This window comes from Chenopodium album, chromosome 10, assembly GCF_948465745.1.
Source record: "Chenopodium album chromosome 10, dcCheAlbu1.1, whole genome shotgun sequence".
Lineage (NCBI taxonomy): Eukaryota > Viridiplantae > Streptophyta > Magnoliopsida > Caryophyllales > Amaranthaceae > Chenopodium > Chenopodium album.
This window is the reverse complement of record NC_137843.1, coordinates 52,112,711-52,136,329: the sequence shown is the minus strand read 5'-3', so window position 1 is coordinate 52,136,329 and position 23,619 is coordinate 52,112,711. Positions and strand designations below refer to the sequence as shown.

At 33.5% G+C, this 23,619-nt stretch overlaps 1 protein-coding gene across 1 annotated transcript; it reads left to right on the top strand.

The window, feature by feature from the left end:
- Positions 1-11,855: 11,855 nt before the first annotated feature.
- On the top strand, positions 11,856-18,719 carry LOC145562520 (pyruvate dehydrogenase E1 component subunit alpha-1, mitochondrial-like). The gene is made up of 8 exons (XM_081622824.1): positions 11,856-12,627; positions 13,974-14,053; positions 14,221-14,298; positions 14,431-14,526; positions 14,620-14,691; positions 14,883-14,936; positions 15,065-15,130; positions 18,262-18,719. Exons 1-8 carry the CDS (start codon positions 11,934-11,936, stop codon positions 18,304-18,306), a joined length of 1,185 nt encoding a protein of 394 aa, XP_081478950.1. The 5' UTR covers positions 11,856-11,933; the 3' UTR covers positions 18,307-18,719.
- Positions 18,720-23,619: the final 4,900 nt, after the last annotated feature.

The window sequence follows — 23,619 nt, the reverse complement described above, 5'->3', positions numbered from 1 at the left end:
CAATGTAGTTGACGCTGTTAAAATATGGCTCATGGTACGTGGCTTAATATACATGTCACCTCGCTACGTGTAACTATGTTGGCATCCAAGGAGGAAGGATATCACCAAAATAGCCCCATGATGAACGCGGATCGTTCATCATGAAGATGAATATGTATTTTGCGCTCTGTTATGGCCTTAATTATGTTTAGTCAATTGTTCATGTCCTTATCACTCATAGTTGTTGCATGTTCGTTTTTCTCCGACATTACTCATGAACCTTACATCATTTTCCTCCCACTCGATCTAGTTTTAGAGCTCTTTCGTTAATCTAGGCAATGGTGGTGATAGATTGTCAAGTTTTCTCTATCTTGCTATGTCCTTGTGTTTGTTCTTCAAATTATTGTTGGTGGTGCTGTAATTTTTACCCAAATTAGTGGTGCTACTATTGTGGATTGACTTTTCTGATAAATTGAGGACTTTGCTTTATTTTTTTTTGTTTTATTATCTACTTTTTTATTGTCTATGATTTTGGAGGAAAATCCAATTAATATTAGAAAAATCCAAGTTCATCTCTGAGATAAATCTGTAAATATATCTCCTCTCATAATATAATATTTTTTTTTAAATAATAAAAGTGAAATAGTAAAGTGATATAGTATAGAAATAAATGCATAAAGTTTTGAGAGGAGATAAATTAGACTGTTAATCTTAGAGATTAACTTGAGCTCCCATAAAAAGATTTATTCAATTTAATACATGAAACTATTAAAGCTCTTAGACTTAACAGAAAAACTTGTGTGGAGCTGGTTTACAATAATATTATTGTGGACTAGAGGTTCTCTACGTGTGCAACTAACCATGTATTGAACATAGTGACCCTAATATTAAATATATTAACTTTAATTAGAATGTAGTAACCTTTAAAAAACTTGTGCGATTTTTAATATTATTGTAAACCTGTAGTATGACATTATGACCCTAATTTTAATCTAGTGACTTATATTATTCATATTGACCAGTATTTTAAAATTTTCATTATAAAAATTAATCTTTTATGACCTTTATATAAACACAATCACTTTTATTTTAACATAATAACCATTATTTTAACATAGTTACCTTTTTTTTATATATATAAAAAGACCGTAGTAACTCTACTATTAGTGGTCCACAATAAATTAATGTAAACCACATCTATTTAAGAGTTTGTACTTAGCCTTATTTAATATTTCTCGTTATAAAAAAGTATATTTGATATTCACTTAAAAAATAACTTATTTAATCTATTAACTAATACTGAAACAAAATGTTGCTGACATCATTAACCCCCTCCCTATCTTATGTGTCGTTTCCTCATTAAAAAATTTCCCGCCAATTTAATATATGATGTCATTATTGAATTTTTTTTTATTTTTACAAGAAATCTATAATGTATTGATAAAGCTCATTGTTTAATTGATTTTATGGATAATATCAATCTTTGATTTCTTCAAAATACTCATTTGATTATGGAATAAGCAAATTAAGAGAAAGAAAAGAACAGTAAAAATGTGTAATACCGCTAAATGAAAAACATATAGTCATGATTAAAGTTTATATATTACTTATTTCATATAATATAAATTAGGAAAAATTACTTATCATCATCGTGCAGTGCACAGATACTAATCTAGTATTCCTAATAATTTGATATTAAAATATAATAAACAACAAATTACCCGTAAATTTTACTAGCTTTACACCTTATTTTATGGTTTTTTTAAGCTTGTTGTACAGTATACTTGTTTTATAGTATACAATATACTTTCTCTAGGGATTGGGCATTCTATTTTGAAATAAAATGAGACACTCACACACCACATTTATTTAATTTTACTCTCTCGTTACCTATTTGTTGACTATAGAGAAACCCGAATTTTAAAGCTTTTTCGATCATCTTCTTTCTTAGTGTTTTTTTTTACTCCAATACTCTAAAAAAAATGTATGATTCCATTTCTACATACAACCAAACATTATAAGTTTGGACCGCGAATTATTTTTGTGAAGCTTCGTCTTTTGAGAAATCTTGAAATCTAATCCAAAAATTTATGTTAAGAGATAGAGTTAAAGAATTTACCAAAGTACTTTTGAGAGATTATGTGCGGATAGCATTGCACTGTCTATTTTTGGTTGAAGATTCTGTTATGGTAAAAGAATTTATTTTTGAAATCTCTAAATGAACTTGAAAAAAATAATGGTTTGATACTCTCATGTAAAAAAAAAAACGTTTATTTTGGTGTATTCTTTTGTTTCTTGATAATATATGTAAATTTTTCAAAAAAAAAATAGTATTTTTGATAAATCTCAAATTTTAGAAACAATTAAGCTTTCAGTTTATTCTTCAAAGGGTGAATAAAAAAAAATTGTTAAATATTATTCTAAAATTTACTATACAATAACGTTTGATATAAAGAAATTTAGAAGCAATTGTTTCTAAAAAAAATTATCTTTAGATACCCACCTTTCATTTAAAATATGATAACAAAAACAAATGAATTTAGTAATTTTTTTTTTTTTTTTTTTTTTTTTTTTTTTTTTGGTAAATAGAAATTTTATCACCAAAGAAGAACAATTACAACTTATAAAAGAGCTAAGTTGTAAAACCCAAACTACAAAGACCAAAAAGGCCAAACAAACACCAAAACCTAGTTAAAGTCCTTAGTGCCACCTTCTAGGAAGGGTTCACTAGGAGCAAGAGCTAGCACAAAAGGTCTCGGGGAGGAACTGTCACCTTCCAAGAAGGGTTCAGCTCAACCAGGGACTAGAACAAAACACTAAAGCAACAACAAGTTCCTTTCATCATCATTACATCTACAAGCGAAATTGAACACTATATCCCTAAAACTGTCATTGACAGATTAACAGCTGCCTGTAAACATCATGTTGTTCCTTTGAATCCAAATGCAGTGCACTACTTCAGCAAAACACATTAAATACAACTTTCCTGTCTTATTTGCCTTCCTGTAGTGCTTAAGCATCCATTGTTGTTCCTGCTGAAATTGCTGAACAGGTTTCTGACATTTCAAGAGCTTCAAAATCTGTTGTCAAATACTGTGAGAGTAAGAAAAGTCAAAGAACAAGTGAGAAACACTTTCATCTTGAGCCTGACATAGAAAACAAATTGGATCACAGTTAATATGCCGTTTAACGAGTCTATCCTTAGTAACAAGCCTGTTTAGCAAAGCTAACCAGGTTATAAACACACTCTTATTAGGAGAAGCATGATTGTTGCAGATGATTCTTCTCCAAGACACCTTTGGATCCTGAGGTCTAATCTTGGCATATAGCTTAGCAATGCTCATCTTCCCTTTATGCATGACAAAAGACCGCCACCAATATTATCAATAAGATCCCTACACTTTAGAATTTTCCTAAGAACCCATGAGCAATTCTTAGGGGTAGAAGCAGTCCAAAAATGTTTATTGCTGAAATAATAAATATGAACCCATTGCAAATAGCTGCTTTATTCCAATCACCAAGCAGGGTGACATTCCAGCCCCCACACACCTTAGGAAGAGCCATATGCTGCCAAGAGACAGGTGCTTCCTTTGAAAAATTATTCTTACCACTCCAAAGGAACACCCTAAACTTAGACTCAATCTCCCTTAGGATTTTTTTAGGCAAAATGAAGATTTGAGACCAATAAGACAAAATTCCAAAAATAACACTATTTATGAGTTGCAATATGCCAGAATAAGAAAGGTTTCTAGAGGTCCAAGACTCAATTCTAGCAGTGACTCTTTCAACCAGGGTCCTTCATTCAACAATGGTTAGCTTCTTGGAAGATAGAGGAACATCAAGATATCTGAAAGGGAGAATGCCTCTAGCAACCCCAAGAACAATCTGCAAACAAACTCTATAACTCTCACGATTACCTCCAAAGTAAACTTCACTCTTACTGAGATTTGCAGCAAGGCCAAAGGCGCCAGAAAATTTCAGAAAAGCTTGGAGAAGAAGCTAGACAGAAACAAGGTCAGCTCTAGCAAAGAGTAACAAGTCATCAGCAAACATCATGTGAGTGATCTTAAGCTTTTCACCCCTTGGGTGAAAGTTAAAATCAAGATTCACATTCATTCAAGTAAGCACCTGGAGAGATACTCCATACAAATAGCAAAAAGAAAAGGTGACATAGGGTCACCTTGTCTGAGCCCTTTCTTAGCAGGGAAAGGCTTAGAAGGAAAACCATTCACCATGACTGAGTATGAAACAGAGGTAACACAATTCATGATCCACCCTACCACCTTATTAGGAAAGCCAAGCTCCATACAAACAGTTTGCAAAAAGCTCCACTCTACAGAGTCATAAGCCTTCCTTGAGTCAATTTTCAACATGCATCTTGGGGTAACATGAACATGAGAAAAACCCTTAATGAGTTTAGTATCAAGAAGAATGTTGTCCCTAATATGTTTCTTAGGAATAAAACTAGCTTGAGCATCATCAATAACAGACCCTGAGATAGTCTATTAGTGATAACCTTAGAGATCAACTTATAGACCATACAATAGGAAATTCGCCTATATTCCTTGACATAAGAAGGATGTTGAACCTTAGGAACAAGAGTAATAGTGGTATAGTTCCACTGTTTGGCAATTTGACAATGATTAAAGAATTAAAAAATAGCAGCATACACATCTTGTTTTATAATATGCCAAGCCTCTTTAAAAAAGACTGCATTAAATCCATTAATCCTAGGAGCTTTGTCATTATCAATCATAGCCAGAGCATTATCAATTTCTACAATACTAACATCAGCAGAAAGAATACCAATAGCATCACTATCAAGCTGTTTACCAGATCTCATAGTCTTAAGGTCAACAACAGGAAGAGAAATGGCCCTGGTACCCAACAGACCCTTATAAAACCTAAGGATCTCATCCAAAATGAGAGCAGGATCCTTCAGAACAATATTGTTTTCAGTGTAGATAGAATCAATTCTATTCCTACTTTGCCTTTGTTTCATGACAGAGAAGAAATAGTGAGTATTTGAATCCCCAAGCTTGATCTGGTCCACCCTAGATTTCTATTTATAAATGCTTTCCTGAATGTGAATCCAGTGCTTAACATGTTGTATAGCTTTAACTTCTTGAGAATGCAAATCAGCATTACCATAATCAGTGGCCAATTTGTCCTGAACCTGAGATAAAGCAAACTGAGCCTGATCCACCTTTTCAGCAATATTAGTTAAGTGCTTAGTGTTAAGCCCTTTAAGCTCCTACTTAACAAATTTTAAGTTCATCCAGACATTCAGCATAGCAGACACACCGGCATTACTAATCCAGCAACTTTGAACAGTAGCACCAAAATCTGTATAAGAGACGAGAATTCAAGAATTTGAAAGGTCTACCCTTCTCAGCATCCTGCTTATAGATCTCAACAAGAATATGGAAATGATTAGATAAATAAGGAGGCAAGTAAATAGCTTCAACATGATTGTAGCAATATAGCCAGTCTTGATTCACAAGATCCCTATCAATTCTTGTTACAATCCTAGTATCACCATGCCCTTTATTGTTCCAAGAATAAAAGGAACCTTTGCTTTTCATTTCATCAAGATCCAAATTCACCACAAACTCTTTGAAGTGCTTAACCTCATAATCAGTAATAGGATTACCATTAAACCTATCACCATCGTTCAAGATAAAGTTGAAATCACCAATAAGAAGCCAAGGAATGCCTAACACCCCTAGACTAGAAATACCACTCCATAGAGGTAATCTGTCATGGATTGAGTGCAGACCATATACAAAGGTACATTGAATATGGTGCTGAGAATCAACAGAACAAATATCAGTATGAATATGCTGCTCTTGAGAAGAGACAATAGCCAGATTCAGCTTGTCTTGCATCCAGCCAATCCAAATTATCCCTTTATGAGAAGAAGAATAATTGCAAATCCAAGACCAGGTAGGGCCAAATTTCTTTTGCAATTAAGTACAATTCCTAGCTTTAAATTTAGTTTCGATAATACTAATAATATCAACAGAACGATCAACAAGCAGCTTTTTTAATTTATAGAAGCTACTTTACTAGGGTCATTAAGACCCTTTATGTTCCAAGAAAGGACAATCATGACCCTAGAGGGGGATTACCATCACCCTCGTTAGGAAATAGACCAGCAGTATTGTCCAAAGAAAAATCTGAGTTAGCATTAGCTATACCAGAAGGCATATGAGCAGCACTATGACTTTTATGCTTCCTTCCCACAACACTCCAATCATCTGAGTTATGTTGCTGAGCAGTAGGGGCAGGAGTAATAATAACAGCACCGTGCACAGAGATATCAGCAGCTGCGGGAATAACAGTCTTGGGAACTGCAGGAGCAGGAACAACTTGTGGCTTGGGAACCAAAACCTTTGCTAGTTCTTTGGGAGGCTGATTTTCTGCAGCTACTTTCTTCTTAACTGGTGGCTTGACAGGCATATCACAATTATGCCCCACCTTGTTACACTACTTACAAAATGGAGGAGCCAATTCAAAAATGATTTTTTGTTTAATCAACTCACCTGCAAGACTCTCCACCCAAATGCTAGAAGGCAGAGGTTTAGTAACATCAACCTCAATGAGCAATCTAGCAAAAGAGACCCTTATTTGCCTAAATGTGCATTCATCTGCACATATTAGAACACCAATGACACTACCTAGTCTACTCAAGGTCTCAGTACCCCAGCAGTTAAGAGGTAGATTAGGAAACTTAACCCACAAAGGGACAGTTCTAAGCACTTCATTATGAAAATTGAATTTCTCATACCATGGCTTAACAATAGCAGGTCTTCTTAGAAACATATGAGGTCCAACACTTAAGATAGTATTCATATCATCATAATTTTGCAACTTAATCAAGAAATAACCATCATCGTGCCACTATATGTCAGGCTTAAGAACATTACTCCAAGTATCAACTATGTACCAGTGAACAGTAGCAATGGTGGGATAATGCCCCAGAACATATAACACAATTGCATTTCTCCATCTATTATTGCCCTACTTCAATTCAGCATTCTGCAACGAACTAAGCCACAACTTTACCATCCTTGATTACAAGAGCAACAAAAGACAAATTAGTGCCCTTAGCAATGAGCTTCCCCTGAAATACCCCCTTCCACGAACTGCTATTTTGGGCTTGATTCTCTTGAATAGGTTGTTCAGGAGGTTGATTTACACTTGTAGGAACTCTTACAGTAGTAATCAATGAGGAATCGGGTCCAAAATCCAATGGAACAATAACCGGGGAAACCCTAGGTACTGTTCGATTGGAATTCCTAGCAACAGATACAAAATTAATCCTATGGCAAGCTGCAATCACTTCAACATCACTTCTGGGGATCAATCCAACTGAAGGATAAACCGTTCCATGAGTTGGAGAAACAAGTTCTTCAACTTCATCAATGGAACTCGAGAAAAATAAAGTTCTAGAATTCAACAATTTCTCAACCAAAACATCAACAGGAGCTAGATTAGTCTTATTTTGAGTGTTTTGAGGGATTGGGATAGCTTGCTTCTTCCTACGACCCATTGAAATCGACCAAGTTGAAGAAAAACCAGCAAAATTAAATCACCATGGAAGGAGAGAGAAGAGAGAAAAGTCAAGGTTCGGTCAAACCCCCAATAATGTGTTAATAAGTGAGTTCAAACAACACTAACAAATTGTATTAAAATTATTCATAAATTAACAAATTATGTTAAACTTTATGTATATAATATTGCACATCGTTGACACATACTCCCTCCCGTTTTTATATACTTGCTCCACTTTCTATTTCCGGCCTTTTATAAATACTTGTTCCATTTCCTTACTTGGAAAGCTTTTACAATATTTAATTCATTTTTCTCAACTAGTGGGACCCAATTTAATTATATTTTATTACCTTTAAATTCTCTGTTCCAATTTACCTTCCATTAATCCCACTAACCTCTATATTTTATTATTTTCTCTAATATCTCCTAAAACTCCTCGCATGGAGAAATGGTGCAAGTATATAAAATTGAGGGAGTATAAAATTATGTATAATTGATACTGACTAAGTGTTAAATAAATAATAATTTAAAAAAAAAATTAAATAAGGTTAATTGAACGTATAACTTTGACATTAGATCCACCCCTGCGAAAAGCCAAAATTATTTTGTCCCATTTGAAATTTTAAATAAGATAAATTATGATGATTTTAAAAAATGATCGAGTATGAAATTGTTCATATATGATGAAGGCTTATAAATATCGTTTATGGGGTTCGCTATTTTGGTTGTGTTATTTCCACCAATGGTTATTAATTTTTTCAACGATTTTTCGTTTTGACAAACAAGAAAGCAAATAATCTCTCACAAAATGTAGTATTTTCTATCGTAATTGCGATTTTTTTAATGTTAATTATCAGGTTACAAAAAGTATAAAATGGTGAAGAAAACATCAATAATGAAATTGTGTTAGATGAGAATCTTGTTAATTAAGAAATTATGTTAAAGGAGAATTAAGTATTGTATTATGTATTTTAATTTTAAGAAATAAAGTGAAAGAAGCCTCTGTAATAAAATATTTTTTTATTGAGAAATTCTCTTTGATAACACCCAATTTTCTCTTTTTCTATTTGGTAAATTGCAAAAAAAAAATTCATTATTATTGGTAACTTTGTGTTATTGATTACTATTGATAAGTGTTATTGTAATAAAAATCCTTAACTACAGTTAGTTTTTTTTCTTTCTAATTTTTAAACCATAAAAAATCCAAAGCCTTTCCGCACCCCCACCTAGCCCACCAACAACCCCTTCCCCCTGCCGGCGGCCAAACGCCTTGCCCTCGGGGCAACACTCGACCTCCCCCGCCCCACCTTCTCTCTTTCCCCCTCCCGCGATGACTCCCACCCATGTTCGCCTGCCCGGAAACATTTCTTCATCCCAAACATTTCTTCTAAATAACTCAAAATCATTGTTAACATTTCTTCCGACGAATAAATCTCGCCATCATCAACCTTAATTGCTGCAAGACCTCTAGAATCATCGACAATTTGGTAGGGCAAGTAGAAAGAGTCGATCTTTTGCTTTGAAATTAAGTAGGGTTTACCGATTAAGACACGGGATTTGGGCGTAAACTTTTTTAGGATAACAGGCGATCAAAGCGGAGGATTCTTCACTGACCAAACGAATTCCAGATTGAAAAGAGACTAAATTTGGGGGATTTACGCTTCGACATGTCGTTGATTGCAATTGAAATCGAAGGTTAGCTTGTTTTAGACATTGCGGCAGCTTTCCTAAGATCAACATTGCAACAGGGGGAAAGAGAGGAGGTGGGGCAGGGGAGGCTGGGCGTAACCTACCAGGGGTGGGGCGCATAGCCACCGATAGGGGGAGGGGGTTGCTGGTGCTCTACGTTTAATGTAGTACAAGTTGTTTCATGGGTGAAAATCTATGTGAAATCAAAAGGAAGGTTAATATTTTTCATGGCTACAATAGATCAGTAGACTCCATCGTCGAGTAAGATTTTAAATCATAGCGATATGAAAGAGGAAAGAGAGCATGAGGAATGTACAATATGCAACAACGTTCATTGTCTTGCTGAATGGATGTTTATTTTATTCAATTGTCATGTATTCCCTCCGTCCCTTTTTTTTTTTTTTTTTCCTGCAATTTGTTTAGCAAAATTTTGTTGTTTGTTATCAATCAATTAAGCTTCATGTTGTTTATATGGGTTTTTATTTGTGAGTTGAGTTCCGAGTTTTTTAGAATGAAAAATTAGATATCTAGAGTTTGCTATTTCTTCCCAATTTGAGATATGCTTTGATTGTTGTTTTTTGTCTAAAAATTGTTGAGTTTCTTTAATTTTTGCATTTTTTTACTGTGAAATTTTGTAGATTGTGAATTTTGTAGTTTAGAATAAGACTCTGATTAGTTCACCTTATTTTTATTTATCTGAACTTATCTTATCTGGTCTAATCTGATCTTATTGTCTTATTTGAGCAAACTTTGACCTAAAGTGTACGATAATATGTAAGGAAAAAATATATCAAGTGGGATTTTGTTAGATTCGTAATAATGTGTATTTTATTAATATATAATTTTCATGATTTTTTCGTTACGAAATTAAAGATATTTAGCGATAAAAAATTGCACATAAAACGATGATCTGATCTGAACTTATTTTTTTTGAAATAAGTAAAAATAAGTTGAACTAAACAAGGCCTAAGAAGGCAATAAGATCTAAAAGGATTTTTATTAAAATAAGTCTCAACTACTAAACGTCGCTCCCATTTTACATACTAACGCTCCCTTTTTGACATGAAAGGACGATATTGCCCTTTGTGTAAATTGTAGTGCATAATGGTATAATATCATTCCCGACCCCTCCACTTACTACCACGTGGTAAAAAAAAAATCCCGAACTACCACATCCGACCTCGGCCCACCACATTCGATCTACCACCAAAAATCCAAGTTAATTTTTTTAAAAAAAATTTACTCAGCATTAGCAACAGGTTTAGGACGATGGATGTCGACAACATTCGGACACCGAAAGCTTCGTCGGAGGATTCCATAAGTCGTCGTACTATTTTTTTAAAAAAATTAAAATAAAACATCCGCCTAAAATTTTAGGATCCACGTAGGTGGATCCACTCAAAATTTCCGGATCCACCAAGGAGGATCCGGAAATTTTAAGTGGATCCACCTAGGTAGATCCACTTAAAAAAATTAGGATCCACCAAAGGTGGATCCTAATGTTTTGGGCGGATGTATGTAGTGCTTTCTTTTTTTTTTTTCTTTTTTTTTTTCTTAAATTGATTAATTAATCAAATTTACTATTGTAATCTTTGTATTACTATTATTATTATTATTATTTTATTATGATTAGTATTAATTTTGTGATTAGAGTAATTAGTATTATTATTTTATCAAATTTATTATTGTAATCAAATTTTTTGTTTTCCTGATTTTACTTATTTTTTTTAGAGAATAAAATGAGAGTAAATGAGAGTATGAGAGTGAAGTACGAGAGTTTTGAGTACCGTAAAGTGAGTCGTGGCTATTTATTTGATAGGGGTAAAAATGGAAAATCTTAAAAAAATGCGAGCGATGCCTAGTAAAAGGGGAGCGACGTTTAACAACCCCCAAATAAGTTGAACTAGTGGTCATGCAGTTGTGATAGAGAAGAGAGAAAGGGGGGTTTATAAACAAGTTTTGTTTATATAGGGTATAAACTAGTATTTTCTCTTGTTTTTTATTCAGTGGTAGGACGAAATTTTAGATTTCTATTGTATTTTTCTTGAGATAAGAGTCATTCTATACATATTTATGATCTTAAAGATAATACAATACAAACTAGTAGAAGTGAAAAAATAGAAAACAACCATTATGTGGCCAAGGAAATGTTTTTTTTTTCTTTTTTTTTTTTAAATGATGAAAATGAGTGTTACTAATTTTTACAATACACTTTGGTAAAAACAACACTAGTTTCTTCCAATTTTTATGTGATTTTAAAAACTAAAAAGTGCCGTCAACGAATTTTTTTTTTTTTTTTTTTTTTTTTGCTTTAAAATGCTCATGACAATAATCTTATCAACACTAATATGAATCATAAGTTTTCATGTGTGGGGCTAGCCACACAATATGACCGAGTTACTCATCGACTAGGAGTATTTGTCGTTCAGAGGTTACTCGATTAATTCGTACTCGTATTACCTTGTTAATGTTTTAGTGTGTGCTATTCAAAAAAAATAAAAAATGAATAAATAAATAAATGTTTTGGTGTCTCTGTTGCAAAATGCTGAAAATGAATTGATAAAATACCTAAAATTAAAAATTCCAAAAATCGAAAAGGCAGTTTGGCACTACAAATAAAATCGATTCCCTTATCAACTCGCGTTCACCTCGTTCTCCTTCAAGTCGATCCCCAATTCTTCTTCCCTCTTTCTCTCTCCTCTTCAACAATGGCGCTTCTCCACCGAGTCAACAACACCAAATCTCTCTCCTCCCTTCTTCGCCCCTTAACCACCGCAACCCACCACCGTCTCTTCTCCTCCGATTCCACCAAAACCCTAACAATCGAAACCAGCATCCCTTTCAAATCCCACATCATCGAACCCCCTTCTCGCTCCGTCGATACGACGCCGTCTGAACTCATGGACTACTTCCGTAGCATGGCCCTTATGCGGCGAATGGAAATCGCCTCCGATTCCCTCTACAAAGCCAAGCTCATTCGAGGGTTTTGCCATCTTTACGACGGCCAAGAAGCCGTCGCTGTTGGAATGGAGGCCGCTATTACTAAAAAGGATAACATAATCACCGCGTATCGTGATCATTGCATTTATCTTTCGAGGGGTGGTTCGCTTGTTAGCGCTTTCGCCGAATTGATGGGGAGACAAGATGGGTGTTCGAGGGGTAAAGGTGGGTCGATGCATTTTTATAAGAAGGATTCGGGTTTTTACGGCGGTCACGGAATTGTTGGTGCTCAGGTTCCGTTGGGTGTTGGGCTTGCTTTTGCTCAGAAGTATAATAAGGAAGATACTGTTAGTTTTGCTTTGTATGGTGATGGTGCTGCTAATCAAGGTCAATTGTTTGAGGCTTTGAATATGGCTGCACTTTGGGATCTGCCTGCTATTTTGGTTTGTGAAAATAATCATTGTAAGTCAATTTTGTTTCATTGATTTTATAATTGTGTTTTTATTTTTTGTTTGGTTCATTTTCTTGATTTGGGTTATTTGATAATTTATGGGTTTTAGGTGTATTGTGTGTCTGAATTGGTGTGCATAATTGCTGCAATTTATGGTTTTGTTTGATGTTTTGATTTTGTGTGAATTTGGTATGATTTGTGGGAATTTTGAAAGAGAAGAGATCTTGGATGATGGTTTGTGTTGTAATTGAGACAAAGATTAGATCTTTCAATGTGTACTACACTGTCAGTAGCTAAATATGGGTAATATTTATATGTATATTAAGATATAAAAACAAAACCTTATCTTTTCTTATGGCAGTATTTGGTTAGATATTGGAGTATGCACTTTAGTTTATGTAAGATCACCTGTGGCTCCTTGCCCTGTGAATCAAGGTGGCTGTAACCTACAAAGAGCTATGATAGAAAAAATTTGGTTCATTGGACGCTAGGATGTGATTTGTCTGTTGGAGCAATTAAATGAATAATAGGATTATGTTTCATCTTTGGTTGAGTAAATTCTATTTAGTCTTGAGTTAAGACTTGTTTGAAATTAACAATTTAACACCACCCTATAACTACGACTCTGGGAGGCTATGCCTGGTGAATAGTTGTTTTGGTGGGGATTATAATTAGCTTTGTAAATTCTATTTAGTCTTGATTTGGGTTATTTGCTAATTTGATGGGTTTTTTTTGGTGTGTTATGTTTCTGAATTGTTTTGGATTGCTGCTGGTTATGGCTGTGTTGGATGATTTGATTCCGTATGATATTGCTTATGATGTGGGAATTTTGAAAGAAAGGAGATCCTGGATGCTGGTTTGTATCGTAATTGAGACAAAGCTTTTCTTTTTTCATTGACGGTTTTTTGGTTTTAAATTGGAGTGTGCACTCTAGCTTGTGTTTAAGATCCCTAGCAATTCCTTGCCCCATGAATTCAGGTAAGCTGCAACCTGCAACAAGCTGGGACAGAGATATCTTAGTTGTTAGTTCATTGGACACTAGAATGTGAATGCATTTGTTGGAAAAATAAAGTGAATAACAGGACTCAATTTCATCATTGGTTGAGTAAATTTTATTTAGTGTTGTTTTTAGACTTGTATGGAATTAACACACCCTACAACTACAAGGCTATGCCTAGTAAATTACATAGTATTGTTGTGGTGGAAATTATAATTACCTTGATAATGCTCTAATTTGGGGTATTTGTTGTATTGTATTGTATTGTATTTGCAATTGATTCTAATGATGTTTAGCTTACTGGGTTTCAAATGCTATGTCTAGTGATTTTACATAGCTCATGGTTTGTATTTGCTTTAGATGGTATGGGAACTGCAGAATGGAGGGCCGCAAAGAGCCCAGCTTATTACAAACGTGGAGATTATGTTCCTGGATTAAAGGTTTGATATGAATTTGATTTGCAATTCTGGTTAATTGGCGTTTTGTGTATTAGCATGTTGTTCATAATGGAGGCTATTGGTAGAAATTTGCGGTCTAGCACCTGTAATGGAATGCAGTTTGGTGATGTATTGTCGCATAACATTCTTGTGGAACTTTTCTGTTGCAGGTTGATGGTATGGATGTATTGGCTGTGAAACAAGCTTGCAAATTTGCCAAGGAATATGTTTTGAAGAATGGGCCAATTGTAAGTACATGCTAGGACATTATTCTATTTTTCCTCAAAAGCTTCTTACAATTAGTGTTCATAAGATTTTGGTAATATGTGGGATTCATCCCTCTACCTTATTTATCATTTTTATTACATGTCTGTCTTTAGATACTTGAGATGGACACTTATAGGTATCATGGACACTCAATGTCTGATCCTGGCAGCACTTACAGGACACGTGATGAGATATCTGGAATAAGACAGGTAAAGAGCTAGCGTGGGAATTTGAAAATAACTTAAATTTTCAGTTGGAGAATGTAGAGAGTTATTTGATAGTTTAAATGAATTTCCTCACAGGAACGTGACCCTATTGAGAGAGTCAGGAAGCTGATATTGGCTCATGATATTGCTGCAGAAAAGGAACTAAAGGTAATTGTTGTCTTAACTTCATGATGTTTTGTTATTAAAGTAAGCTGTTTTTTTTTTTTTGTCCATGGGCTTTATATTGGAAGTACTGTTTTGGTGTTATTTTGTTATGTGTTGACTATATACCCAGCCACTTTAAATTTTATCCATTGTTTGGAGTTTTCTTTTGATTTTGATTTTTCCTTGCAATACAGGATATTGAAAAGGAGATCAGGAAAGAAGTGGATGACGCCATTGCTAAGGCTAAGGTAAAAAAAAAAAAAACCTTTTTTTTTTTCTATGTTATACTTCACTTAATCATTCTATACCTTCATTGGTTTGTCTCAAGCCACTGTTTTCTAAATTGTTATTTGCTGTTGCTAATTTGTGGTTTCAGGAGAGTCCCATGCCTGATAATTCTGAGCTTTTTACAAATATATACGTGAAAGGTTATGGAGTAGAGGTAAGTTTACAAATTTCGCTGAACATACAATGTTTCTGTGTTTCCATGCTTCGCACCAACAGTAATCAATTGATTCATCTTCTTCTAATACTGCCTTTGTCTGCAATTAATCTTCAAGTTAGGTTTGGGCATGCATATTAAGTTTTTTTTAGTAGAGTGGACATGTGTTAGCTTTCATGCTGTATAATTCGGACTTAAGATAAAAATTTGATCGAAAGATAGTTTGTGGGTGAGAGGGCCCACGTCGCATGGATTGAGTCGTATGAACTTTCCAATATAAGTTTACAAGTAATAGGAAGATTTTTTATGGACATCTAAAAAACAATACCTTAAGATTAATTGTGGACATAGGGAGTAGTTATTTGTAAAAGCTTTTGAAGCAAGTGCAAAGTTCCAAGTGAAGAAGTGGGTTTGGTTGTTTTTTACAGTTTATTCTGAATCTCTTAGGTTCTAAGATTGGTGCATGGTTAGGATAGCTTCATAACTTATTATGAAATAATCGTTTATTGTGACCGGAAAGTTAGATCTGAGTTTTGTTGGATATTATGTGGGTTTGGATTTGCAAAATTAGTGTCACATTGTAAACCTAGCTGTTGCAAATCTTGCAATGGGTATTAAAGTAGAGTAGCCCTCTGAGAATTATCACTTCATTTATTAATGACCTTTACGCACATCAAAGTGTGCACTCTTTTTCACAAGTTGTGAAATTTGTGCTCAGTTCATGAGGTTGGCTTATTGTCTTGTCATTTGGACAGTATACTATTGACTTATTGAGGCTGTCCACTTTTTATTTGATTTGTAGGCTTATGATGGCAAATTTCATGTATAACCCACCTTAATAATTGTTAGCAATATAGGGCTAAGATAACATTTTTAGCAAACGGCCAGATCTATTTATTGATTTTGAGTGGCAATCGGCATTTAAATTGTGGGGGAACTGTTATTTTTAGTAGGCAGGCTTCGGTGTGTGGTATAAGGAAGAAGGGTCATAAATGAGGGGAGAGTAAAGGCATGCCATTAAGGGGACGTTTGGTTCGCGGAGTGGTATGAGTTTAGAATAAGGAATGGGGTTAAGGTGGTATCGGGTTAGAATTTGATACTTAACATCATGTGTTTGGCTCAATTCTGAAATGAAATCTCTCACTATTCACTCCTTTTATTTGATACTTAAGGGAATGGAATGAACCAAACCCACCTTCCCCCAAGGTTTCTAAACCCCATACCTCATGGGTTTAAGGTATGGGTTTAAAATTCATACTTTTGACAACCGAACATATGGTATGGGTTTTAATCATTCTAAACCTATACCTCAATTCTGAAATGAAATGCGCATGTTAAGGTGGATGTGTGGAAACACTTTAAGAGATAGAATCAGAAATGAGGTTATTCGCAAGAAAGTAGGTGTGGCGGGCATTGTAGATAAATTAAGGGAAAATCGTCTGCGTTGGTTTGGACATGTAAGACGGAGACCCGAGGGTGCACCGGTGCGAAGAGTGGAAGAGTGGGACCATGGAGGGATTAAACGAGGAAGAGGGAGACCAAAGATGACTTGGTTGGAAGGAGTGAGGAAGGATATGAAGTGCATGGATTTACGTGAGGATGAAGTTTTGGATCGTAAGGGATGGAGGAGAAAGATTTATGTTGATGACTACACGGAATAATCAAATTTGGTTCATGTTAGCCGACCCCACTTTTGGGATTAAGGCTTTGATTGATTGATTGATTGATTGATTGATTAAACCTATACCTCATACCTATATTCCGCAAACCAAATGCCCCCTAAAATTTTGATGAAGCTGAGAATGTGAGATGATTGAAATCTGGAATTAAGATCTCCATTGACCTATCCAATAGTGTCAAATTTTTCATCGGTAAAATTATAACTATTGACACCAACTTTGAGGAGTTTTACATTTATTGACAGATTTGACACTAACTTGTACAACTAATTAGATTGACACCAACTTCGATAAAAAAAAAAAACATAAGTAACATTAATGATGCTTGAGTGGGGTCCACTTTTCGAAAACTTATCATTTACTGAATTAAATTCATTTTTAGTATTTTGAAATGCATTATCAAAGCAGTAATTAAGTTTAATGTGTTAATTATTGTTTTTAAAAAAAGCCCCTAATTAAAATAGCAAAACCCAATTTTCTCTCTCCTTTCTTCAATCAGTCATCTCTCATCTTCTTTGTTACAAGTTCAGTTGTTTGCAAATTAAATCAAACTGCTTTTTATTACAAAATCTGTTTTAATAATCAATTTCAAAGTACTAAAAACGATAATAATACTGTAAATTATAACTTTCTGTCAAGTGGACCCCACTCTAGCATCATTAATGTTATTTACATATTTTAATCCAAGTTGGTATCAATTTAACTAGTGGTACAAGTTGGTGTCAATAAATGTAAAACCCCTTAAAGTTGGTGTCAATGGTTATAATTTTGCCTTTTTCACTCGTATTCCTTAAATAAATCTACTTCTGCAATATCATATTTTTAATTTTTAATTTTTTTTTTTAAAATTACTATTATCATCCTTACACATTTAAGACAATCCACTAGAATGGCATATGTTAAGAGTTTTAGTATGCATCATAATGGCGTACCACTCGTTTAAACACTTTCTCTATTTTAAATATTTACAACATTTAAGACAATGTACTGGAACGGCAGGTGTTGGAAGTGTTAATAGTCTGGACTAGAGTTAAACTATACCTTATATTGTGGTTGATGTAGCTGAAACAGCATTGGTGTGTCGTAGTTGCTTTAAACAGGCTAGGGTGAAAGAGCTAAAGGGGCAGGAAAAGGACAACAGTTTACATATGATGAGTGGATGACATATTTCAACAGACCTAAATTGCGTATCATTGTTTCACCTTTGCAGCCCGTGCTACTGGATCTGTTTTATTTTATCCCAGCACTTAAAAACCGTGAATTTATTATTTGTTTGCCTAGTGACCTTGAATGCCCAACTTGGCAGTCCTTTGCTGTTTTAGAAGGTGGCTTCTGCCTTTGTATTCCCTGCCTGATTTAAATCACAGTTTTGCTACAATATGCTAACAATGGGTGACTGCTGTTTAATTTCTGAATATTTTCTGACTGACATGTGATTTTCATCTTTTGCAGTCATTCGGTGCTGACAGAAAAGTACTAAGAACTGCTCTACCATGAGCCAAAGTAACATTTTGATGTGAGTCGTATGGAGATGAGATGGAAACTTGAAATAAAAGATTTTGACCCAATTTTTATAGGCTTGTGCTTTCTATTGTTGTATAGGTTTTTCTCGCTCCTACAAATTAGGGCCACTGCCTTGTTGCAGTGGATGCGATACAGCTCTAAATTTGTCTCATGTATTGATTAACGAAATTTCATGTGTGCTTCAGGATCTAGTTGTGTTGCTTTGATTAGAGCTTTATACACAAGTCAGTAAGTTGACTTACGTAAAGCGCTTTTTGTGCTTCACAAATCACAATATACAAATAACACACCAAGTTGCTGCTGAAAGCACAAAGGCCTTGGCTGATTATTGTTATTTTTTCTATCTTATACATTGCTGATTTTTTGAAACATAAAATTTTTGTTTAGGAGTGTTTAGATGCTCTGTGTTGGGTATTCATTGCCTGTTGTATCACTTGTATGCTTAAACTATTGATGCTGTTGTTAGCTATGACATTGACCAAGTATCAAATTTGGAAATTTAGGCCATATATAAAATCAAGTGTGCGGAATTGGCCCAGATTACATAATAGTTTAGATTGGGTGTCATTTTTCTGAGTCAATATTGCCAAGTCCACTGGGCCACAAGAAAACAAGTATCATCTGTTATCCGAGTAGTGCTTAATATGGTACGGAGTACTATTTATGTATGTCAGTTTATACGCTTGATAATTGTACTCTCTTCATCCCACAATATAGTTCTTGTTTGTGTTTTTTCACGGTATTTAAGAAGTAGGAGGAAAAAGTGGATGAAGTATATTAATATAAGTGAAAATTACAATTATAAACAAAAGTTAGAGAGGGAAAGTGGAAAAAGTACAATAAATAAAGTTAAAAAAAATGAGGGTATAATGGTTTTTACATATTATCCAAAAAATAAAAACAGGAACAACATTTTGGATTTGTAAAATAGGAAAACAAGAACTATATCATAGGACGGAGGTCGAGAGAGTAGTATTATTAAAAAAAATCTATTCTTTAGTTAGTATTAAAATAAAACATGCTTACATCATTTTTGATTTTTTTTTTTTTTTTTGTTTTTTTTTTGTTTTGGAAGTACGTTGTATAATTTTATTGGGAAAAACATGCATCATTAATGTAATACTCCGTATAATGTATACTAAATATTTTCAACACAACTAATTAACAATAATTTTTGTCTACAAATTTAATTTTACTAATTTTGGCCTTATTATTTCATTTTTCTTATATATATATTGTATTTATCTATTTCATATGAGTTGCATCATTAAGTCATTTTTATATTAGGGAAATTGTTCGTGTACCCTTAAGGTTTTAAAAAATGCACCGTGTACCCCTGAAAACTTTCAAATGCACCGTGTATCCCTGAGATTTGTAAAAATTTGCACCAAATATCCCTAGACTCATATAACAAATGATAATTTTGTTAAATTGAGATCCCATCTAGGCTATAAGTATCAAATTCTATTAAATTGTTACATTGTAATGCTAGTATAATGCTAAAGCATTTAATTATCAAGCAAACTTAATTGATAAATCAAATTCTAACGCCTTAAAGTTTAGGATTTAGAATGATCGACGGAGTTCAAATTTTGATGTAATTTATGCTTTTAGGCGGTTTTATTCCACAAATATAAAGTGCTAAAAATGAGTCAGTGTGTGGGCATAATTTTAGTTTGATGAGTCAATGATATGTGCATTTGTAAGACGATCAGGGTATGTGGTGCATTTTTTTACAAACCTCAAGGGTACATGGTGCATAAGAAAGTTTTCAAGGGTACAAGGTGCATTTTTCAAAACCTCAGGGGTACACGGAACAATTTCCCATATTATATCACAAATTACTATTGTGCATCCACGGACACTAATCCAGCAATATTCCAAAAACAATTAATTGTTGTACTCCGTATAATTAAAAAAATTAATGTTTTATGAATTTAAAAATAATTCAATAACTAATATTCGAAAGATTATTATTTGGGCTGAATATATTAATTTGGTGTAATAAAAGCTCCTCTCTTATGAAAATTTTTACCCACAAACCCCTTTAGCCAATGCTACCTACTCCCCCCAATTATACTACGTCGTTTTACTCTGTTTCTGATTTTTTTTTTTTTTTTTTTGAGCCCTTTCCCTAAATAATGTTGCCAAAAAATTCAATTCCACAAATACGGTCACTTTTTAATAAATTCCCACAATACCGTCCACATCACCGGTTCAAGCATTTTTTTATTTTTTACGGTTATATGTGAAAACCGCTATTTGAAGTGGCGGTTTAAAACCGCTACTTCAAGTAGCGGTTTTTATCTTAGTAAACCGCCACTTGAAGTGGGCGGTTTTACGTCTTTGAGTAATAAAAAAAAACACATTAAACTTCATTCTCTCTCATCTTCTCACTTTTGGCTTCCAGTAAAAACAGAAACAAAAAAAAATCTGCCTGATTCCGCCATTATTTGTTCTCCGACTTCTCACACTGCTCAAACATGGAGAAAAATTGTTCCACCTACCTGATTCCGTCCTCGGAGCCGCACTTCACGCTCGAGATTGTTGATGTTTAAATTAGGGGTAATGGAGGGTTAGTATAGTTTATGCCTAATTTCATTTTATTTTTTCAATTCAATTGTTAATTTAGGCCTAATTTCATTTCTATTTTTTCAATTCACTTGTTAATTTATTCAATTTTTGTAATTGTGTATTCCAGATCTAATCATACTAAGTTTTAATTTTTTTTTATCTTTTTTTAAGTTTTGTTTCATTTGGAGTATTAGCAATCATAATGGGCTCTGTTTTGTTTTCTTCTAAGTATAACTATTAATCTTGGAGAATTATAATCATGTGAACTTGTTTTTCTTTTTTGATTATTTGTTTGTTGAAAGAATTATGTTGTTAGCTTTTTAATGTATAATTTTTTTTTTAAATTACAACAGAAAACCGCTACTTCAAGTAGCGGTTTTCACTTCTAAAAACCGCTACTTGAAGTAGCGGTATTTAGTTTTGAAAACCGCCACTTCAAGTAGCGGTTTCTCCCTGAACCGGTAAAAAAAAATCGGCTTTTTCTAATTTGCTTACGTGGACGGTAATTTGGGAATAAAAGAAAAAGAAGCTGTAGTTTAGGAATTGGAGTTTTTCCCAACATTTTTCTTATTATTTACTTTTCTTATTTCTCAAGTCATTTATATATATAATTTAAAACCTATTTTTCTGTTTTTCGTTCGTTTTTTTTTTTTTTTTTTTTGCATTTTCTCTCTCTTCTTCAACATTATTTCTCTTTCAATCACGTTTTTTCCTCTTATTCATGGATGAATCATTGATTGGAGCTGTTGATTGTGATAATGAAGTGTTGCATTCTTCGATTGCCGAATTTGATCGCGATTGTGAAGTTATTTTGTCTCTGATTGGAGCTGTTCAATTTTGATCAATTTTGTCCCTAATTTCGATTAATGCTTGCTGGTCGATTGTTTGATTCAATTTTGTTAGCTGTTTTGTTTTAAATTATTTGCTGATTTTATTCGATTTTTCAAGTTTTTTTTTAATCAATTTAGCCTCTGTTTTAGTTCAATTTGGTTTGTTGTTATAATTCAAGTGAATTGAAATTTTATTTTAATTAATTTTGTCTCTTATTTCGATCAGTATGATTTATAATTCAAGTTTGTTTGCTGTTTTTAGTTTATTGATTGCTAATTGTGATTAAGTAGATGTTTTCTGTGATTGATTATATTTTTTATATACGTTTTTGTGTTTTTTTTAGTAGCTTTATAATTTTGATCAATTCCATAATTCTAAATGATCATTATGATTCAAACTACTGTTCTGTTATAGTTGTTTAAATTATATTTTAAATATTTAGTACTTTATTTTATTTTATTATTTTGATTAAATTGATGATGCTAAATGATCATTTATATATGTATTGTTTTGTATTTGTACATATCTGTTATCGATTATGTTCATTTTTAAAAACTTATGTAGTGGGTGCTAGTGATGAAATTCTGTATGAAGAAGTAACTAAATCAAAGTTACTTTTTAAAGATTTTAATTCTGAACAAGAAGCTTATAAAAGGTACAATGAATATGCTTTTAAGAAAGAGTTTAGTATTGTCCAAGTGCGTGCTCCAAGAAAAGGCTAAGTTCCTTCGAGTGCTCCAAGTAATGTCCAAGTTTCTTTAAGCGTGCCAAGAAAAAAGGTTCAATTTCGTCCAAGTGTTCCAAGAAATTTTCAAGTTCCTCCAAGTGTTCCAAGAGATGTTCAAAGTAGGCCTGTACAAAACTATCTGAGAATCCGAAAATCCGAAAATCCGATCCGCAACCGATCCGAATTTTAGGATATCCGATCCGAATTTTCATTTCGGATCGGATATCCGATCCGAAAAATCAGATATCGGATACAATTTCGGATATTGATTTCTAAATTTTCGGATATCCGATATCCGAAAAATATCGGATATCGGATATCCGAACTGATATTCGATAATTTTCAGGGTAAATATTGAAATTAAATATATTTTTATTTTAAAAAAATAAATATTATTAAAAAAAATTAATAATCAATACTCAGTAAGTCAGTAGACATTAGACAACCTATTCACTTGTTCACTTTCTCTCACTAAAAACCCTAAATTCTTCCCTTTCCCTCTCTACGCTCAGCCGCTCTAGGCTTCAAGCTGCCACGAGTCACGACCACCCCACCCCATTGCCACGGCGCCACCCCACCCCACCACCACGCTCCAGATCTCCTTCAGTTCACTCGCCCAGATCTCCTTCTACTCGTATTTGCTCGGCCTCAAACAAGGTATGTAGTTCGAATTCATTGTTTTGATGTTTTTGGTGGTTTGCCTGTCAATTTTATTTTAATATGTGTTGTAAATTTCGTTTTGTTATCTAAATTTCGTTCTATTTGTTGGGAAAATCGGTTGTTTGTTAGATTTTCGATCTACTAGTATTTGTTTGGAATATCGATTTTTATCTGACTTTTTTCTATCTAGTTGTGTTAATTTTTTGTCAAATTATTGTTTGTAGTTTTCTGCTAGTTTATTTGTCATCTTACTCATCTAGTTTTCTATCTATTTGTGTTAATTTGTTGAATTTTTATTGCCTATTTTCTGAATTTCGTGCTTATTTTTTGTTGCTTATTTTCTGAATTTCTTGCTTCTTTGTTAATTTTTGTTCAAATTCTTATTTTCTGTTACTGCTTTAGTGCTTTATACTCAACATAATTATGTGAGTTTAAGTTTTTGTTGGAGAATTCATATTCTTATATTGTAATTGTATATGAATAATTGTAGGTAA

Excerpts from the sequence above, each read along its gene's own strand:
- LOC145562520 (XM_081622824.1), top strand. The coding sequence starts at position 11,934 with ATGGCGCTTCTCCACCGAGTCAACAACACCAAATCTCTCTCCTCCCTT. Across the intron at positions 14,692-14,882 it reads CTGCAGAAAAGGAACTAAAG|GATATTGAAAAGGAGATCAG; the intron begins GTAATTGTTGTC and ends CTTGCAATACAG. Across the intron at positions 14,937-15,064 it reads ACGCCATTGCTAAGGCTAAG|GAGAGTCCCATGCCTGATAA; the intron begins GTAAAAAAAAAA and ends TTGTGGTTTCAG.